The sequence below is a fragment of the Pogona vitticeps genome, chromosome 3 (genome assembly GCF_051106095.1).
Source record: "Pogona vitticeps strain Pit_001003342236 chromosome 3, PviZW2.1, whole genome shotgun sequence".
NCBI lineage: Eukaryota > Metazoa > Chordata > Lepidosauria > Squamata > Agamidae > Pogona > Pogona vitticeps.
The window spans coordinates 188871169-188892878 of NC_135785.1; the positions used below are offsets into that span (position 1 = coordinate 188871169).

The following is a 21710-nucleotide window of genomic DNA, read 5'->3' on the forward strand; positions in this document are numbered from 1 at the left end:
TGCGAAAGAGCATCTGCATCTGTGTGAATCTACCCATACATTAATACATCTTTGGAGGGTCGCTTATCTTCCATTGTAAGACTGACAGGCAGAAGACAGAAGACCTTTTCATTCGCAGCCCACTATTCTGTGGAATTTCTTTCCAAGAGTAATTGCCCAGTCCATCTTTCACTCCTTTTCAGAGGACATTGAAAGCTTTATTCTTTCTGGCTTTTATTGTGTTTACAGCTATTAAATTTTTGGAATTATATTTTAGCAAGCTTATTTTAGAATGGTTGAAATTTTAAGAGACCTTAACAATTTTATATTGACTCTTACAGTTTTGTATGGTAAGCCACTTTGTGAAGACCACAGGCATGAAAGTTAGCTAATATATGAAGGGTAATGTGAGGATAGATGTGTGGTGGGCACCACTCTTATGTATATCTTGATGAGAAATATGTCTGAACTGGGCCTTTATTATATTATCTCCAAATACAATATTAACATATGAAGGAAAATATAAGTAGACCTATCACTGTAAGAGTTAAAATGAATAAAATGATCCATTTATTCATAAGCTTTACCATGCTTTTCTATTGCAGTAGTTTGGGTGGGATTTTTGAACCTTGGAGTATGGAACTTAGTTATTTGCTCTTTGGTCCATTCATTTCTGAGGATAGAAATTTGTATAACTGAGCATAGGTTTGTAGCCAAGTGTTTATTTTTCCTCCAATGCTTTTATTTGTGTTGTCTTGTTTAGAATGCTAAAATAGAGATTGCGGCAACAGAGAGGACATTACTAGGATTTTTTCTGGCAAAAGTGCATAAAATTGATCCAGATGTTATCGTGGTAAGTGGCTGTCTTTATTTGCTTCTCAGTCTAAGACTTTTTCCTATCAGCATTGGTTGGGCTGCTATGATGCAAGGGAATGCTTGCGAGCATTTTAATAACTGATTTTGAATGTGCAGCAATGAAAGTTATAGTAGATTGGGAGAAGCTGTTTACATGCAACGATGGAGAAGGACATTTGGAGCAAGTAGGAAAAGATTTTTAGTGATTCCACAAATGAAGAGGTAGGGAGCCTAGAGTATCCTGTGGTTGAAGGAAGAGGGCAGTATAGGGAAGGCCTAAATAGCAGAGACCTGGAAGGGAGAGGTTTGGGACTCCGGCTTTTGGCGGGCAAATGAAAAACAGGGGTGCTTCACAAGGATCTCCTACCTGTTAGGTATACACACATGTAAAGCATTACCAATACAGTCCCGTGCATGTCTGCTAGGACATAAGTCCCAAAGGGAATACTCCCAGGTAAGCAGTCTTTATTGCAGTTTTCAAAATAGTTTTCAGATTTTCCATTAGAGAATTATCACAGTTTTGTGACACACTTTCTTTGATATATCACACCTTACACTTTTACAGATAACAGAACTAGTTCATTGTGTCTTTTGTTGTTTTGTACAGTTTTTCTGTAAGAAAAAAAAGTAATAGAAAATGTTACTTGTTTTCGTTAAGCCTATTCTGTATTGAAGGATTCATATGAACAGTCATACTGTACATTTTTTGTGAAACAAGCCTTTAAATAATATAGACTCTTAGCATTTATATTGTATTATGCTGAATATTATTTATTTATTTATTGAATATGCAGTATATAGTATATATGTTCTGTCCCTTTGTCTTTTTTGTTTTATTTTTTTAAAGGGACACAATATTTATGGTTTTGATCTGGAACTTCTTCTCCAAAGAATTAACTTTTGCAAGGTTCCACACTGGTCCAAGATTGGTCGATTGAGAAGATCAAACATGCCAAAGTTGGGGGTAAAATGTTGATTATGTCTCATTACTTCATGATTAAAAATGAGTTATTTTAGTTGCTGTGTTTTGAATTTCCTGTTCATTTGTTTTGATTAGTCATGTACTGTGGATTATATATCAGTTTTGGATTGCCGTGATGATGAGAGTTTTATTTCAACAGTGAGACAAAGCCAAGCCAATATAGTTTACTTGTCTCAACTAGATGGAGATTCTGACACATTAATGACTAATAGTGTTGCTTTTGTACGTAAGAAATTATGGGAAAAATATATGTTGGCTTGACTGGCAAATCGTTCCTTAGAGAATAATTATGTTATTTTTTTCTAGTTCTGTGGAACATTTGTTTCTTACTACATTAGGTATGGCTGGTTGTTTTCATCTTCTTTATGAACAGACTTCACTGCTTTGCCTTTCCCTCAACATACTATTACAGAATGCTCTTATCTAGTATTGTAGAAAAGTGGTAAAGTTAGCCTATCATCTTTCTGCATTTAGTTTAAAGTTGATTAGAGGAATTGGAACTGCATGTTACTACATTTATTGCATTGCAACTTAAAGCTGTCAGATTTTTTTCCCTGTGCCTCTGTTAGAAGATGGCACTTATGCTTTTTCTCCACTGATTTGTTCCATGCCATTATTGCAAGGGTAAGCAACCGAAGGCCCTCCAAGGACAGAGTCTGATTCATTTCAAGTAGAGTGCAGGGGTCTATCCACAGAGCTCCCACAATCTCTGGCGTGCTATTGTGCAAGCCCAGACTTGGCCTACATTGTTTTTATCAAGGGTTAATGTCTGCCCAATTATTAAGCTGTGCTGGAAAGAGCTTCCCCTGGGTCCCATCACTGAGACCTATTCATCATATGGAGACATGAGTGGAAGACTTTCTCAGTTATAGCACCTCGACTATAGAACACCTTCCCTTCGGAGCCGTGACCGGTGCAGAAATCAGCATCAAAATGTGCTCATTTATCAGAGTCTTTCGGTGTTGGGGATCTTGTTCTGCACAGGTTTTAATGGAATCTGTTTGCTTTTCAATTGTTTTAAAGATTTTATGTTTTAAATTATTTGGCTGTGTGATCTGACCTGAAATCATGTGATACAGGGTAGACTGTAGATGTTTTAAATTAAAAAAATTAAATTAAGTAAATATGATTTCATAAAGAGGTATAGGACAAGCTCTGGAAGAGCCCCATCTTATGAGCAGTGTTAAGTGGAGATACTTTGAACTACAACTCTCATAATCTACAACTCTCATAATGTTGGCTGTGTTAATGTAGGTATGTGAGAGTAGCAGTCCAAACCATTTGGAGACAATTGGCTGTTGAGTAAGACTGATGATTAGGTTGATATCTTTGTTCCCAACCACACCATTTCCTTTTGTTTCTAAGAGTTCACTTGGTTACTAACTGGCTGTTGGTGAAACCATGAAGTTGTGATAGATGATGAATTAAATCCTTAATATCATTATAAGGTTGTTTGTATCTGTACAGGATAGAGAAGTAACTTCTATGTTATGGATGAACTAGGCAATTAGTCCTGGAAAGATGTGGATGCAGACTCTAAAGATGCCTTTTCCCCCCAATGTTGATTAAGGGTCGTAGTGGATTTGCTGAAAAGAATGCAGCTTGTGGTCGCATGATCTGTGATGTAGAAATTTCAGCAAAGGAACTGATTCGCTGTAAAAGTTACCATTTGACTGAACTTGTCAGTCAGATTTTGAAAATAGAGAGAGTGACAATTGCACCAGAGGAGATAAGAAATATGTACAGGTATGTGATTATCACTTTTTAATGAAATGATCATTCTGCTAGCAGTGACCAGAACAATTAAGATTTTTTTAAAAAATCTCCTGTGGCTGGTGTCCTCAAAACGTTTTTATCTGCAGTTCCCTTTATGTCAGGCTGTAGGCCAGGATGACTATGGATCGAATTGCAAATTGTAGTTCAAAACATCTGACAGGCACAAGCTTGCTTAACTCTGATTTGCAAAATCAAGGAAGGGTATCTAAAATTTCATTTACTTGCTAGGAGAGAATATTTACAGATATTTGAATAATATATTTATTTGTTTCTATAAAATATTTTTACCCTTCCTTTCTCCTCAATATTCAAACAATATAAAATCTAGAAGAGAGGGAGCAAACACCCCACCTCCACTTTAGTCAGTCAGCTACCAGGAGAAGCCTGTCTAGGGAGAAAAAGAAAGAAAGATGAAAAGAGAAACCAGTGTTGAAATTTTTGAATGTGAGGGACTGCTAGATTGATCTGGGAGTCTCTCCTCCTCATTGAAAGGAAAGCTTATTTCTTTTGTTTTTGTGCTGAATGTTCTATGCTTTAATAATCTTAATTAAGCAGAGAAGATTTTGATCTTTGTATTTATCTCCTGCAATGGGATTACCCAAAATAACAGCCCAGGAAATGTTGAGGGTCTCGCTTTGGGAAGTAAACACAGAGACTTCCTTTTTAAATCAAGATTTTAAGGCGAAGAACAGGCACTTTATAGGATAATAAAAGGGATAAGCTTTCTATAACTAACAACATACAGTGCTACCTCGACTTACAAACTTAATCCGTATTGGAACGGTGTTCGTAAGTCGAAATATTCGTGAGTCAAAGCACCATTTCCAATTGAAATGCATGGGAACGGGATTAATCTGTTCCAGCATTTAAAAAAAAATACCAAAAATAAAAATAAAAATACAGCAGAGCAAGCCCCACACTGGGACTGCAAAAAACAAAACAAAAACAACAAGAAATCCAAAAATAAGACAACACAGCACAGAAACATAACCCCCCAGCCCAAACCCACCTTCCAAAACCCACCCAGAACCGTTTTTTAAAAAAGGAAAAAGGATCACTTTACCCGTCCAAAGCCTCCTGGCGTTCCGCTGCCTCCACTGCGGCCAGGGGCGAGTGGCCAAGCACCTGGCCAGCTCAAGCCTCTGTAAATACACACTAATGAGTTAATCTGCGGTCGAGCAGAGGAGTTTTGGAAACAGTTTTAAGCACTTAGTGCTTGGACCTCCCCTACACCAGCTATATAACTCCTCCCCCCCCCCGCACTAGCGCCTCAGTTCTTTTTTCCACCGCTGCTGTAGCAGCAGCTTTGTTTCGAACTTCACAAGTAAAAACAATTCTACTCCTTTCCTTTCTTTGACCTTCTCTTGTTCTTTCTTCTGTAACAAGTTGTTTCTTCTGCCTGGGGGAAAAAGTAGTAGCCAGAATTAGCTGTTCTTTGTGAAGGCTTCACAAAGCCGGCTTTAGAGCCTCAGGGTTTTTCTCTTAAAGACATAAGGTCTCGCTTACCTTCTTCGCAAGGTTACCCCCAGGCTCAAGAGCAACAGCTTTCCACCTGTTTGCAATCTTCCTCTTTCTATCAAAAGAAGAGGACAGTTTCTGAGTTTTGCCCTTGGGACAAGAAAGGGCTGCCTACAGCTCCGGCCACCATCCCTGCCTGTCAGTGATTCTCCTGACTGGGGTAAAGCCTCTGTGGAGGTTGGCATGGAACAGCCCTACTCCTCTGCCATGGGTGCTTCTCATCACCACTTATTGAATTTGGCATTGCCAATTCTTTGGGTAACGCCTGTGCACCTTTACAATTAAGCCCTCCCGTATCACTAGGAGGCAATGGGGTGGACGCGTCACAAGTGCATTGCTGCTCGACATGCCTTGAACCAGCATCCAAACAACTGACGGGTCGAGGATCTGCGGTTAGATGGTGTACGGCTTTCAGTCAGAAAATTGATGTTATTCTTGATCACCTGCCCAAGCTCCGGAAGGCAGCATGGTCATTTGCAGTGTAACAACCGCAAGTACCTGATGATGCTCCTACCAGTCTAGGGCATACCGGGAACGTCAGAGACCTCAACCCCAAAGTTACCAGCTGCCACCCCTAGACACGTGGGCAGGCAGCGCCCTGACCAACAGATCTGCAGGCAGGACCACAAAACTGTTTACTGCACCTGACTTCTCTGTCGTTGACCAGTCAGGTCGTCTGGCTCCTCGTCTTTCCGATTGGTGATCCTTCATATTTAATACTTGGGTACTCTCTATCATAGCTACCAGCTATGCTACTGAATTCAATATACCCCATTGTCATAGGCCACTTTATGGCCACCTCCCCCCCAAAAAAGGATGGAGGCCTCTGGTCCATCCTTGATTTTGAAGGCCTGAATTCTTTTATTACTCTGCGTAGATTCCGTATGGCTTTCTTGTACTCTGATATTCACATGTTATGTCGAGATAGTTGGTTGGATGCTTGTTTTTATGATGGCATCCGGTCAGGCCGTCAGAAAATTGATGTTATTCTTGATCACCAGCCCAAGACTTTCAGCAGAGGGAATCACTCTTTACCCGTAGCTGGTTAACTGGCTCCTGGCCGCTGAGTCCAAGTCACAAGCTGATAAACACACGTCCTTGACACTGTCCCTTTGTCAGGTTTAGGACTGAAGGTCAACATAGAGAAGTCGACTTTGCAACCTACACAGTGTGTAGATTGTATTAATGAGACTTGGGATGCTTTCTTGAAGCAGGGCTTTTCCCTGACGACAAGTCTGTGAAATTGCTTGATTTCTTATGCTCCTTTTTTCTTCAGGCGCTTGCTTCCCTGTCCTACAGGTCCAGTGACTCCTGGGGCTGATGGCATCTACCACAGCCGTGGGACGGCATGCTTAAGTGAGGATGCAGTCCCTTCAAGCCTAGTTTCTCTCACTTTTTCTGATATCTTGAGACCACCCACCCATGTTGCTCCAGCTGACTCTGGAACTCGCTGCATAACTGGACTGGTGGGGACCCCCCCCAACCTATGCATAGGGAGACCCTTTGGTCTCTTGACCTGGTTGGTTCAGTCAATGATGGATGCCAGCCCACCGGGCAGGTGGGTTTGTCTGCACCACCACGTTGCCCTTGGCCGCTGGTAGCCAGCCTTGATATCATTGTGCTGGAGCTCCTGGCAAACACCAAGGCCTTTTGGGCCTCTGAGCCCCTACTCTGGGGTCGGGTGGTCCAGGTCGCATCAGACAATACCATGGCAGTTTATTATATATACAAGCAGGGTGGCGCTCATTTGTTACGCCTTCTTGTTCTCACCATCAACCTTTCAGAAAGGTGTTATGCTTGCCATTTGTCCAGTGGCTGTACATTTGGCAGGCAGAAACGATTCTGTGGCGGTCCATCTCAGCAGACTATGGTTCTGTTCTCATAAGCAGGCTCTCGACCATGCCACTTTTTTGCCTCTGTCATCAATGGGGGACTCCAGACATAGACGCTTTGCATCCTGATTAAACAAGAAGTTTGCTATGTTCGGCTCCCGAGCCGGCATCGGCCACAGCTCCCTAGGGGACGCTTTCCTGACGAATTGGTCACGGGGCTTTCTTTACAGGTTTCCACCTTCCCCCCTTCTTCAAAGGACTGTTGTTTGTGTCCACCATGAGTGTGCAAACGTCATGCCTGGTCGTCTCGCTAGCCATGGTTTTTGATCCTGCTCCCCTGAGCTGTGGAATACATCAGGCTGCACCTGGTCCCTCATCTGCTTTCTTGAGACGAGGATCAGATATTTCATCTGGACCTCGAGTCCCCCTACCTGTCCGCATGGAGTCTTCCCCAATTGTAACAGACATGCTCAGTCATGCTTGCAAACCTTCTACCACCTTGACCTACTCCTATAATGGGTAGGTGTTACATACAGCACTGATGGTACCTGTCTGTCATGGGTTTGGAGGGAAAGTTCCATCCTATGGGGAGTGGAAGGCGGGACATCAGGGGGAGGAGCTGTACTGTATATATATTTGGAGCTTGTGTGAGGAGTGAAGAGTTGGAGTCTGTGTGTCAGACTGGGTACAACTGTGTGTCAGTTAGTACCTACCTGATAGGTTCAGGTTTCTATGTGGGTAGCCAGAACTGATAGGTTCAGGGTCTGTGCTTTACTTTAAGGTGTTCTGTGTGAACAAACTGTTGTGTGTATGTGATTGAGACTAAGCCACGTTACAGTATCTTATTTACTTGATCTTTTTATTTACCCTGTTTGTTATTTAAATAAACCTTGTTCTTTTGTTTGTTAAAAATCCATTCCTGGTCTGTGTGACTCCTTATAGGGAATGGTTGGTGGCAGCTTAATTAAAGTGTGGCATACTCCGGTAGGTCTGGGGTTGTCACATTGATTGGTGTCCAGCGTGTGGGATACGACTGGTCCAGTTGTCCAGTGGTCCAGCAAAGCCTTGGCAAGCGTGCCCAGAGCAAGGGGGGTCTAGTCAGGGAAAATCTGAGAGCGCGTAGGTAATCTTCTAGGCTTACCTCACGGGGAGGTACGCTAGTGGAAGAACGTGCCACCTCAGATTGGGGACTAGATTAGGGAGCTCTGAGGCAACCCGTTTTGGCGGGAAAAGGCTGAGGCAAAGCTGTGTAAAGTAACAGTGATCTAGCCTGTCTGCTGAGAGGCCTAGCAGAGGGGGTGGATTCTGCCTGGCAACAGTAGCAAGTTAGTGCTGAAGGAACAGCAGCAATCTATAGAAGGCTGTTCCTGAGGCAAAAGGAAAAAAGTCGTCGCTTTATTTTGAGGCTTGACTTTTGAAGGCAGCCTGTTCTGGGGGGGGATTATGCCCTTGACTCGAAGCCAAATGGCAGAAATGGGGGAAGTAAGGGACCCACAGGTAGACCAAGGTTCTGAGGAGGAATTTAGCTCAGTGCAGGATGAGAGCAAGGGAGAACAGAACCCAGAACTCAGAAAAATGGTCCTAGCCCAACAGCATGAACTGAGGATGAGGGAAATAGAAAGGGAAGAGAAACAAAGGCAATTTGAAATGGAGGAAAGGGAGAGGCAAAGACAATTTGAGTTAGAGAAAATGGCGTTTGAGCTGAAGAAGCTGGAGATAATGAATAGAAATAGTAATAACAATAATAATGAGGGGAACCCAGGGAATGGGGAAGGCAGCCTGTCTAAAACTGACCTGAAGAAATTCCCTGTGTACCACAAGGGAGATTGCCCTGAGGTGTTCTTTTCCCTCGTGGAAAGAGCGTTTGTGGACTTCTCAGTAAGGGAAACTGAGAAGATGACCATTATGCGATCTTTAATCAGTGGCAGCCTGGCAGAAGTCTATGCAGAGATGCCAGTGGAACTGTTGAAAGACTTCGCGGAGTTTAAAAAACTGGTGTTTGCCAGACATGGGATAAATGCGGAACAGCTGAGGCAAAGATTCAGGTCACTCACAAAAAAACCAGAACAGACTTTTACCCAAGTGGGGGCCCAACTGGTGAGGCTGCTAGAGAAATGGCTGTCTCAGGAGGGGACAGAGACCTTCCAGCAGCTCAAAGACCTGATAGCGCTGGAACAGTTTTATTCAGTCCTGCATGGGGAACTGAAGTTCCAGGTGAGGGAGAGGAAACCGAAATCTGTGACAGAAGCGGCCAAGATCGCAGATTTTATTTCCCAAATAAGAAAGCCCTTAGGTGCTGAGGGGAAATCTGTAGGTAAACCCAAAGAAACCTACAGCAAGTACTCTCAGGGACCAGGGAAAAACCAGCAAGGGGGAGGGGCCCATGTTGAAGGGAAGCCCTCAGACATGAAACCACCAAGACCTCAGATTTTGGAGGGAAAACCAAAACCAGGTGAGAAAGACTCCAAATACAGCAGAAAATGTTATTTCTGTCAAGGAAAGGGCCATCTAATCTCAGAGTGTGAGAAATTAAAGCAGCTAAAGGGAAATTTGCCTCATGATTTGAGTGGAACCAAGCCAAAAGCTGTGTTCTGTGTCCAGACAGAGCAAAGCCCTTTGCCACTGAGGGAGCCTGTTACCATGGCTACTCAATCTGGAACAGTGACATCTGCTGATCAGGCTGGGGAAAATGGTCCTCTTGTGGAGGTGAAGCGCTGCTTACTAGTGAGGACAGATTCGCAGTTGTTTGAGACCGCAGGGGTGGACGTAGGAATACTTGACCATCAGTATAGGGGGCTAAGGGATACTTGTTCCCAGGTGACCCTGTGCCATCCAGATATTATTCCTAGGGAGTATATAATCCCAAATGAGAGCTTGAAGGTGGCAGGGATTGAGGGGCAGGTGATCTCACTGCCAGTAGCTGAGGTACCTGTGAGCTTTCAAGGCTGGAGGGGAGTTTGGCGGCTAGCGATTTCATCGACTCTGCCAGCAGCCGTGCTCGTGGGAAATGACCTGGCTGAACATGTGAAACGGGTGCTAGTGATTACACGTTCACAAGCTACCACGGGGACAGTTCAGGGGGGTACTGAAGGGCCCGAGACGGAAGCAGATGAGGGTAGTTCCGAAGCTGTGGTGGAAACCTTAACCACAGACAGCAAATTTGGCCAAGAGCAAAAGGCAGATGCCACTCTCCAAAAGTGTTTGGAAAAGGTGACAGACACCCAGCTAACACCTGAAACCCCAGCGAGATTTCGCGAGGAAAAGGGAATTTTATACAGAGAGACCCTGATGAATATCTCAAAAGTGGGAGATGGGATCAGAAGTCAGCTAGTGGTGCCTGAAAAGTATCGCCCCATGATCTTACAAAGGGGGCACTCTGACATGTTTGCTGCGCACTTAGGGGTGAACAAAACACAGCAGAGAATCACACAAAATTTTTACTGGCCTGAAATAGGGAAGCAGATCAAGGAGTTCTGTAAACAATGTGATGTGTGTCAGAGGCAGGGGAATAACCGTGACAGGACCAAAGCGAAGTTGTGCCCTTTGCCTGTGATTGACACCCCGTTCAAATGTATAGGGGTGGATATTGTGGGACCTTTGCCCAAGGCCACAAAGAGGGGGAACCGGTTCATTCTCACCATTGTGGACCATGCCACGAGGTACCCCGAAGCCATACCCTTGACTAACATTGAAACTAACACAGTGGCAGATGCCTTGGTGGGGTATATGTCCAGGATGGGATTTGCCTCAGAAATAATCACAGATTTGGGCACATCGTTTACATCAAAGCTCATGAAACGGTTATGGCAAATCTGTGGAATTAAACACAAGGAAACCACTGCCTATCACCCCGAAAGTAATGGGTTAACGGAGAAGTTCAATGGGACTCTGATGCGCATGATTAGGGCTTACTTGGCAGAGAATCCAAACAATTGGGACCAGAAGCTGCAATCCCTTTTGTTTGCTTATCGATCAGTGCCCCAAGCCAGTACCGGGTTCAGTCCGTTTGAACTTTTGTTTGGGAGAAGGGTGAAAGGTCCACTAGATTTAATCAAACAAAATTGGGAACAGATCACCCAGGATGACCCACAAGATGTTGTGACATATATAGACTCTTTAATGAATGACCTAAAGAGAAACCTAGAGCTAGCAGCAGAGAACCTGCAAGCTCAGAAGGTTAGACAGAAAACTTGGTATGACCAGAAAGCCAGGGAGAGGCACTTTAACCCAGGGGAGGAAGTGCTTTGGCTTAGGCCCTGCAAAGAGAACAAACTGCAGCTCAAATGGGCAGGACCATATAGGGTCATTTCCAAGATGTCGGACCTGAACTACCTTATAGAGCAGGAGGAACACCAAGCAAGGAGGGTGGTACATGTGAATGCCCTAAAACCCTACTACAGAGGGGAACAGAGGGTTTTATTTGCAATAAAAGCAGCTGAGAGTGAGGAAGCTGAATTACCCTTCTGGGAGGGTAGAGGGGAAGTAAAATACAACCCAGATGAGGTAAAGATCAGTCCTGCACTCACCCAAGACCAGCAGCAAGAACTAAAAGTGCTGCTCACCAAATATCAAAAGGTGTTTTCAAATAAGCCGGGGATAGTGAAGGGAGTGATGCATCGGATCTATACAGGGGATGCAACCCCACAAGCAGTATCCCCATACCGAGTGACGGGACCCTATAGGGACAAGGTGCGGAAGGAGCTGGACGAGATGCTTAGGGAGAATATAATCGTCCCCTCTTCCAGTCCATGGTCCTCTCCGATAGTCCTAGTGGACAAGCCTGATGGGAGCATTAGGTTTTGTGTAGATTACAGGAAATTAAACCGCGTAACCACTCCTGATGCCTACCCAATGCCCAGGCTAGACAACCTGATTGAAACCATAGGGGGTTGTCGGTTCATTTCATCGTTGGACCTAGTAAAGGGATACTGGCAATTAAGGATTGATCCCAGGGATCAAGAAAAGACCGCATTTTGCAGTCCTTTCGGTCTCTATGAGTTTAGAGTCCTGAGTTTTGGTCTCAGAAATGCACCAGCCACATTCCAAAGGCTGATGGACCAGACCTTAGCAGGGCTCAGTGACTTTACTGTGGCCTACATTGACGATATAGGGATCTTCAGTAATACCTGGGAAGATCACCTGAAACACCTGGAGATAGTGCTGCAGAGGTTAAGTGCAGCAGGGCTAACAGTAAAGGCGAGCAAGTGTCAGCTGGGTAGCCCAGAAATAAAATACTTGGGTCACATAGTAGGGGGAGGAGTGATCAAACCCCTGGAGGCCAAAATAGAAGCCGTTCGTGATTGGCCCAGACCCAACACCAAGAAAAAAGTCAAATCATTTCTTGGGTTGGTGGGCTACTACAGAAAGTTCATCCCGAGGTTTAGCGAGATGGCGGCTCCGCTGACCGATCTGACGCGGAAGAAGACTGATGACCGCATCCCGTGGACCAGCGACTGTGAGGAGGCGTTCCGGAGGTTGAAGGAGGCGCTCATCAATTATCCAGTGCTGCGTGCTCCAGACTTCGACCGGGAGTTCATCATCTACACCGATGCGTCTAACAGCGGGGTAGGAGCAGTTCTTTGCCAGGAGGATGAAAATGGTGACCAGCATCCAGTGTCCTACCTGAGTAGGAAACTCCAGAAAGGTGAGAGACATTTGGCAACCGTGGAAAAGGAGTGCCTGGCCATAGTATACGCGATTCAGAAGGCCAAACCTTACATCTGGGGAAGACATTTTGTTCTGTGCACTGACCACTCACCACTGCAGTGGTTAAAGACAATGAAAACCCACAATAGTAAACTTATGAGGTGGGCTTTAAACCTGCAAGATTATGACTTTGAAGTGAAGGTGGTCAGAGGGTCAGTGAACTGTGTTGCTGACGCATTGTCAAGAAGACCCGACGAGTGAAGACGACGAAGAAACATGGACTATGTATATTTTGGTGACCAAAAGTTAATTGTACCTGTTTATTGATCAGTCTTGGTTTGTATTAATAAAGGTAACTTAATGTATTGTAAATATGAATGTTAAAATGCCTAATTGATATGTTTAACCTAGAGTGTAAGTATGGGATTGTGTTATTGTATATCTGTTTTTGTGTGTTTTGATCCTGGTTGTTTTTTTGGAGAAAAGCACTTTAGCTTTTCCCCTGCAAAACAACTTATAAAGAGGGGAGGTGTTACATACAGCACTGATGGTACCTGTCTGTCATGGGTTTGGAGGGAAAGTTCCATCCTATGGGGAGTGGAAGGCGGGACATCAGGGGGAGGAGCTGTACTGTATATATATTTGGAGCTTGTGTGAGGAGTGAAGAGTTGGAGTCTGTGTGTCAGACTGGGTACAACTGTGTGTCAGTTAGTACCTACCTGATAGGTTCAGGTTTCTATGTGGGTAGCCAGAACTGATAGGTTCAGGGTCTGTGCTTTACTTTAAGGTGTTCTGTGTGAACAAACTGTTGTGTGTATGTGATTGAGACTAAGCCACGTTACAGTATCTTATTTACTTGATCTTTTTATTTACCCTGTTTGTTATTTAAATAAACCTTGTTCTTTTGTTTGTTAAAAATCCATTCCTGGTCTGTGTGACTCCTTATAGGGAATGGTTGGTGGCAGCTTAATTAAAGTGTGGCATACTCCGGTAGGTCTGGGGTTGTCACAGTAGGTGTTCTGTCACTTTGCATCAAGACGACATTTGCCTACTAGGCCAGTGTCTTTGGATGCATTCCTTCAGTTTCTCCTTCACCTGTTTTTCCTGGGACTGGCCTGTTCTACCTGCAAGCTGTTTCTCCGAGGCCTGGAGAATAGGCACCCTGCCTATAGACCACTAACATCTCAGTGGTCTCTCCAGTCAAATCTTTGGCGGCTTATGAGGCCTCCCTTCAAGCCCTTGGCATCAGCATTGCTCCATTTGCTGCCTTTCTCTTGTCAATAACCTTAGCTTGCAGGACTCGAGGACTGGCTACACTAAGAGCGGGCCCTCCTTTCTGTAAAGTAATCTTACGGCCAAGCCTTACCTTCTTGCCTAAGGTATTTTCTGCCTTCCATCTGAATCAGCCAGATGTCCTTCCTGTCTTCTTTCCCACGCCATCTTCACTGCTTGAGACAGCTCTGCACACTCTAGATGTGAAGTGTGCTCTGTCTCATTATGTGCATAGCATGACCACTTTTCGTGCCTCATAGCGTCTCTTTGTCACCTTTGCTGGCTCCTCCTTTGGAGAACTGGCTTCCTCTCAGACCATCTCTAGATGGTTAATCAAGACCATCCGTGTTCCTTATGATTTGGTAGAGACTCCTCTTCCAAAGTCAGTGAGAGCTCACTCTAGTAGAGCTGTGGAATCCTCAATAACCTTTCATCGCGGATGTCTGCCACGCTGCCACATGCGCCACTCCACCTATCCTCATCTTGCTGTACTGCCTGGATGTCCAGCTGAGGCTGTGGTAGGTCAAGCTGTCCTGACTTCTGCACTTTTGTGACATCCCTCCTCCTTGTTAGTCAGCTTGCCAGTCACCCATTAGTGTGTATTCACAGAGGCCACAAACGAGAAAAAGAAGTTACTTACCTGTTATTCTGGTTCTTTGAGTGGACTTCTGTGAATTCACATGTCCCACCCTCCTCCCCACTGTCTGTCACCTGTGCCGTAGCATGCTGGGTAGTGGCGGTCAGTTCCTTAGAACTGAGGCACTAGTGCGGGAGGCGGAGTTATATAGCTGGTGTAGGGGAGGTCCCAGCACTAAGTGCTTAAAGCTGTGAAAGTTTCCGAAACTGCTCTGCTCTACCGCAGATTAACCAATTAGTGTGAATTCACAGAGGACCACTCGAAGAACCAAAGTTACAGGTAAGTAACTTCTTTCTGTGTGCTGCCATGGGGCTACATGTGCCCTAGAGAACCCTTGGTTTGCAGTAGTGATTTTCTGTTCGTTTTTTAAAAAAACTTGCTTAAACCCTTAATTTAATCAAAAGCCTTAGTAAAATCTTATAATAATCTCAAAATCAATATGTTAATGTACACATTAATGAATTACGGTAAATTAATTGCTGTAACCTATAAAAATAGCTTTAACCTGTTCCAATTGTTTAAAAAACAAATTAACTATTTAGGCCACACTCCTGTTGTGACTATGACTTCTAAAAAGTCTATCTCTTGGATGGGTTGCTGCATAGGTAAATTTGTGATCACTGACCTTATGACCATAGAAATAATTTGAATGTTCGTATCCTTGAAGAAAACAGGGAGTTTACTAAAACTGCCTCTGCTTTTTCCTAGTGATTCTCGTCACTTACTTTACATGCTGGAGAACACATGGACTGATGCTAAGAACATTTTACAAATAATGTGTGAGCTGAATGTTCTTCCACTAGCTCTACAGATTACAAATATTGCTGGCAATGTTATGGTAAATTTTAATTTCCTTTCTCAGCAATTTCCACATCAGTTCTAACATTGGGTTTCTGTTTTGTTTACAAAAATCTGGTTTACTTTTTAACTGTTCAGTTGTGGCAATGTGTTCCTTTGGCAGTGAGTGGCTTTTTAAAAGAGAGAGATTTATTAAGTCAGACTAGCTTAGTATGTTGTAGCTTGGCAAATTGAGTAAAGATAAAGGGAACTATTAAGCCTAATAATGCATTGGAGGTTGAAAATAAAGCACTGTTATTGTTGGCATTTTGACCCACTTCATAGTGTGTGTATGTGGCCCTTCTTTTTCCTGCAGTCAAGGACACTGATGGGTGGACGAGCTGAACGTAATGAATACTTGCTTCTTCATGCATTTTATGAAAAAGATTTTATTGTGCCCGATAAGCAGATGTTTAAAAAGGCTCAGCACAAGCAGGTGAGTTTTCTGAGTTTCCTCGTCACTTGTATGTTATGTTTTCTGTCTGTTTTCCTTGGGCTTGCAAGCTCCCCTGCTCCAGAGCCACGTGGAGCCCCAGCAGATCTACTCCTTGGATCTAGAATAGGTCAGCATGTAGCAGAGGAACTTGCAGCACAAGTAGGCGATCAGTGAATAGTGATTTCCTTTCCATGAATAGAAATAACTGATAATTTGCTGTCAGCAGAATAGATAGCCATGCTCCACTGAATTTCTCCTGAGTCCTGAAACTACTCATGGGCTCCCCTTCTAACTCTAGAAGAAGGGATTTGAGGACAAGGAAAGGAAGGGAGAAGGAAAATTCCAATTTCATAACCAACTCTTCTCATTTAAAAATGGACTAAATGCAGCGGGACCTGCTTCTGAGTGAACATGTATAGCCTTATCCTTCAAGTCCTAGAAGACATGGTGAATTATTAACTTTTAAATTGTGCTGAGTTATGTGCCAGATCTAAACTCGCATCTGTGTTTACATTTATCTTTTATTCTCCACCTCTCCAATCCCATCTTAGACAGGGCTGTTATCTGGCAATTTCAGATAAGAGCCTGTTTTCTTATTATAATCACAATAACCAATCTTCAATTTCTCCTTAACATTATACAAATAAAACATTATAGTTAGAGCTTCAGTTTTGTTCTGTTTTTTTGTACAGCTAGAAGAAGATGAAGATTTTGAAGGTGATCAGATAAAATCCAAAATAGGGAGGAAAAAGGCAGCTTATTCTGGAGGTTTAGTTTTGGAGCCGAAAGTTGGTAAGATCTGGCAGTTTTCTTTGCTTGGGACAGAACATCAAATGATGAATCAGAAAGCTGATCTAGATACGTGAAATTATCTTAAAATGGTTTTTATATCCATATACTGGTTTTTCATCCAGTAGTTACAGTCTTACAGAGGTAGTGAAGCAATGCTGCACATTGTTAAAATGTACATATGTTTCCATTTTGGGAATACAAGATGGAGTGCTGACCTTGTTCATCATACTTCGTTCATTAAGAACGCCTGCTTTGTATTTTATTTTCATAAATCAGAGTTAGGCAACTTCCAAAGGCTTCCTGGCTGCATACAGTTCCTGTTTTGAAGAAAACACTCTTTACCGCCATGCCAAATTGATTGTGAGGGGAGGAAAAGGGCCCCAAATGACTTATTGGCTGTACAAGGGGCATGGCTGGACATTTGGGACCAATTTTATTTTTTGAAATTTTGGGATCTGTTTCTGTATGGTTATCCATGGTCTGCATGTTACTCAGCCTTGATTTAAAACTAATTTGTTGGTCTGTTAAATATGTATTCTGCTTTTCCTCTGGGGAGCTTGTGGTGCTATATATATGGCTCTTCTCCTCCCCACTTCCTCCTTTTCTCAACAGCCCTGTAAGATGGGCGAGGTTGAGAAACAGTGACTGGCCTAAGGTCACCCAGTGATACTTGAACCTACATTTCCGAATTCATACTCAAATACTATCCACTACACTTCTGAGGTGGCTCTTCTCATTCACTCACTCACCATAGAAGAGGAAAACAAACGTGTATGTTTGAAAACCATAATTCTCTGTGTAAATTTGTACGTAATGCTTCTAAGTATATTGACTAAAATCTTGTTGCTTAGAGAATGTTGCACTTGAGTAGGCCCATTGAATCTGTGGATTTGGTGAGTCAACTCCTCAATAAATTCCATTGTTTAATCACTCACTTCTCTTTTTCCCCTCAAATGGTGAATCTGATGGAGATAGAACCATTTATGTGAAGGTCTTCACAATAAAGAAAATAGAGCAACATAAGTGGTTATCCAAGGAAAATGAAGGACAAACTTTGTAACTTCCATTGATTCAAATGGGCCTGCTCTAATTGAGGCTGGGTCAGTGGGCTTACTCTGATGTGACAACACTAAGCAGCAGGATTTCAGCCTTTGTGCACAGGTGGGGTGAACATGGGAAGAGCACCACAAATTAGATCAGTTTCCTCTCTCACAGACATAGATTTTAGAGAGATGCATTATAAACGTGAATTATACTTCAGTGGCAGCTGCTATTCTGAACAGACTGAACATAGCTTTTGTGAAATAAGTAAAGAGATGGTCACAATAGTGAAATACCCACCTAAGAACAAAGCATCTTTACCAATGTATAAGTGGATACATAGATACTAGAAGACTAAAATATTAGTCTATGCAGTGCTTCAGTGTTGAGTACAAGTATAAAATTCCTCTTGTATGTAGGGGATGCTTGAAGTTTCTTTCATTGTCCCTTTTTTGTGGGACGATGATACTAAAGTATCCCAGAGTAACAAAGAAGCTATCTGTTCATCCCTGGGTAGTTAACAGGGTTGGATCGTTCCACTTCTGACACCTATGCATCGTTGACTAGTAGTGTAGTATAACATTCTGATATTTTCCCAGATGATTATACAGTACTGACTAGATCATTTTGACAAACTTTGAATTCATAATTATCCAAAGTATATTTTGTTTCAGAGTATTTCTGAAACAGTGGCCAAAATAGAGTTGCTTAGTGCAGCAAATTACATTAAAGCAGGATGGATTTGATTAAATTTTTTAAAAAATCAGAATTTTTAATGATTTAAATAAAAATATCAATTGATTTTTTATCCACCCTGCACTGAAGTAGGCCCAATGAATCAATGTAAGTTCAAACAGACCTGCTCTACTTCTGACTTACTGTGCTAAAGTTGCAGTTAGAGTGGGCTCATTTGAATCAAAGTACCTTATGAAATAGTTGATTCACCAAATCCCCATTGATACAGTAGGCCTACTCTAGTGTGATTTACTACACTAAGCAACAAGATTTTGGCCAATGCCAGATACAATCTAATATGACAATCCAGCACCGACTGTCTCTCTTCTGAAGTAATTTTTCCTTGCCTCAGACTCTTCCCTCTCATGTTCATTCTGCTGTTCTTTCCCACTGTGCTAGTGTATCATTTGTCTTGCTCTTCAATGTGTATATGCTATGTAGCTTAAACTGAGTCTTTCTTTTGTTTTAGGTTTTTATGACAAGTTTATTTTGCTTCTAGACTTCAATAGCTTGTACCCTTCAATTATTCAGGAGTTCAATATCTGTTTTACTACGGTGCATAGAGTGTCTTCTAAGGGCCACAGAAAGACAGAGGTGTGTGTTAATCTTGTTAATCTGTGTTAAAGGTAGTTTGTAAAGAAAAATCTAATTTTCACATTTCAGGTAAACATTGGCATCCTAAGTACTTCTGCTGTCTTCGGTAATTTCAGTGTGTTTACTTGATCATCAGATAAATAGTGTAGTTTCCCAACAGTTATGAATTATGTGTCATTTCATGTCCATCAAGACATGACTTGTGTTAAATCAGGAGCATTATATTTTGGTGATGTGAACAAACCAAATTTATTTTCAAAGTTACTCCTCCTCTACTTTTGAAGCTTGTTTTGCTTTCTGTTCTCTTGTTTCCTGTGTAAGTGCAGGATTGAATCTATCTTACCTCTTGAGTACTTCAGTCTTTCCTAACTGCAGTGCTCCTTAAACATCACTCACATGCTTAATTAAAACCTCTTCAAATATGAAAGCTCTACCAATACTGTACTAACAGAAAAAAGGATTACCAGGAAGTGGCATAACTTACTGTGGAGGTAATTAGCAGCCCTATAAAAACTAGAGATGGTAGCAAATAATCATTTCCCATTTTTGTCATCAGATTATTGTTTAGCAGAACCATTTTGAACAGCTAACAGTTTATACATTTGTGTTACTTTTCTGTCTTCATTTAGCTCAAGCAATTTATGTTTTGGTTCTTGATGCTATTTTCTAGTACACACGAACTGAGAGAGTTTGGCAGTTTCTGGCTAAGAAATGCCTCCTTGACTGGCCATGGGATGCCATCACTGCCAAAAGAGGGTGGCGATTAGGTTCTTAATTGTTACTATATCGGAACTGCCAAGGTACTTAATAGACTAATATTGAATGTCATTTCTTGGACATGATTGGTGTACACATGGCTGAAGAGCCATTTCAAGCATCCTGTTGCAGTAATTGTTGTGAGAAATGAACATCTGGGGGAATTCCTCCAGAAATTAAAGGTCATCCTTATGCCTCTCTCCTTTCAAAGGCCATGACATCTTGATTTTAGTCTTAATGGAACATCTTCCTTGTGGCGGTTGTGTTCGAGCAAGTTTGTGAATGATGCTATTTTGGTCGTCTTGAAACTATCGTTGTAATTAATCATTTCACAGGATGGTGAACAAGAAGAAATTCCCGAATTGCCGGATTCATCCTTAGATATGGGAATATTGCCTAAAGAGATCAGGAAGCTGGTTGAGCGAAGGCGTCAAGTCAAACAGTTGATGAAACAGCAGGACTTAAATCCTGATCTTTACTTACAGGTATATCAAACAGAAAAGCACCTATTTGTTGGATACATTTATTGAGTGCCTTATTCTGAAAGCAAAACTGGCAGCTACAGAACTTGATAGGCCTTTTCAGATAAAAGCTTTTGGGCTTAACAATGGACCATAATAAGATACATATACATAAAAACAAGAATAACAAAAAGTTCAGTTGCTTTTAAAAATCAAACATATAATGTGCAGCTAGGTAAACTGAATGGCCATAAATTCTCCATCCCTGTGCTAGGGCAAGTTAGGTTTTCTGTTGATGAGACCACTCCTAGTTATAAGCAAACTCTAGGTTTTCTATTAGTTTGGCCATACTCAAAACAGGAGGTGACCACAGAGTGAGAAAAATAGCTGTTGCTCCTTTTAAAAATGGAACATCAAAATAAGCAATTGGGCATGTCTTTCAGTTTTCTTACCATAAATACAGTGTTCTAATAATAAGGATATTCTTTAGGCATTCATTTAGAAAACCAGTGGGCATTTGCTGAAACAGAAATAGAAGCTCTTCAGAACACTGTAAGATAATTTTAATAGTATAAATAATTTTAATAGTAAAGCTGTGATGTTACCATATGGTCCAATGATGTCTGGAGGGCAACATTTTCTGCATTCAGGGGTATAAATAGAATTTGAATTCTGTTTTTGTAATAGTTGGTGTGAAAGAATAGATATGAGTTTATGTGAATCCAAACGACTATCAAGGTTATCTTCCTCTTAAGGAAAGCCATTTATAGCAGATTTAACTGATGCAATGTTTTCATAACATCTCTTCATGATTTCAGCTCAGTCATTTAAAATATATTAAATGTATGAAACTTTCAGAACCACCTCAGTTTCATCTTTTATGGCAGTGCTTCCCAACCCTGAGCCCTCAAATGTTCTTGGACTCTAACTTCCAGAAAACCTGGCCAGCACAACTAGTGGTGAAGGCATCTGGGAATTTTAGTCTTACAGCATCTGGGGACCCAGGATTGGGGACGATTGATTTACGGGGCATAAAAGGTGGGATTCTCAATATTTTTTTTAACTATTCATTTTTGGAGTACTCTTGGATCCTCACAGAAAGGTCCCAATGCAATTAGCAAATGTCTTCTACATGGGAAATGGTAACATTAATATTAAAAGAAAGGTACTTTTATCAACAGCAATAGGAAACATTTTTGCTCCTAATATGATATTAATGTTGACTTTAAAAGATATTAATGTTGCCTTTTTTTGTTAAAATTTGACATACAGTGGTGCCTCGCACAACGAGCGCCCCATAGAGCAATGAATTCGCTCTACGAGGACGCTCTTGCGATCGCTAATGCGATCGCACAGCGATGGCCCCAATAGGCGAAAATCACAGAACGAAGGGCGGTAAGCTGCTTGCTTACCGACCTTCGCTTTGCGACCCGCCGATCAGCTGTTCCGCGGCTTCAAAATGGCCACCGGAACAGCCGAAAGGGCCGGGTGCAGCGTTTTCACGCCCTTGGTAAGCAAGGGGAGGGCGCGAAAACGCTGCTGGAACAGCCAAAATGGCTGC

General features: G+C 42.3%; 1 protein-coding gene and 1 non-coding gene across 5 annotated transcripts in view; both read left to right on the top strand.

Moving 5' to 3' along the window:
* Positions 1-21710, top strand: part of POLA1 (DNA polymerase alpha 1, catalytic subunit) — a 285573-nt gene that overhangs the window by 33653 nt on the left and 230210 nt on the right. For all 4 annotated transcript variants that reach the window (XM_072994276.2, XM_072994275.2, XM_078390450.1 and 1 more), the window contains exons 18-25: positions 743-832; positions 1682-1798; positions 3387-3562; positions 15206-15335; positions 15651-15770; positions 16463-16562; positions 18808-18932; positions 20024-20173. In XM_072994276.2, coding sequence (XP_072850377.2) covers positions 743-832; positions 1682-1798; positions 3387-3562; positions 15206-15335; positions 15651-15770; positions 16463-16562; positions 18808-18932; positions 20024-20173 — 1008 coding nt within the window. The remainder of the gene's footprint in view (positions 1-742; positions 833-1681; positions 1799-3386; positions 3563-15205; positions 15336-15650; positions 15771-16462; positions 16563-18807; positions 18933-20023; positions 20174-21710) is intronic.
* LOC140706269 (small Cajal body-specific RNA 24) lies at positions 18023-18154 on the top strand. Its single transcript, XR_012085909.2, has one exon.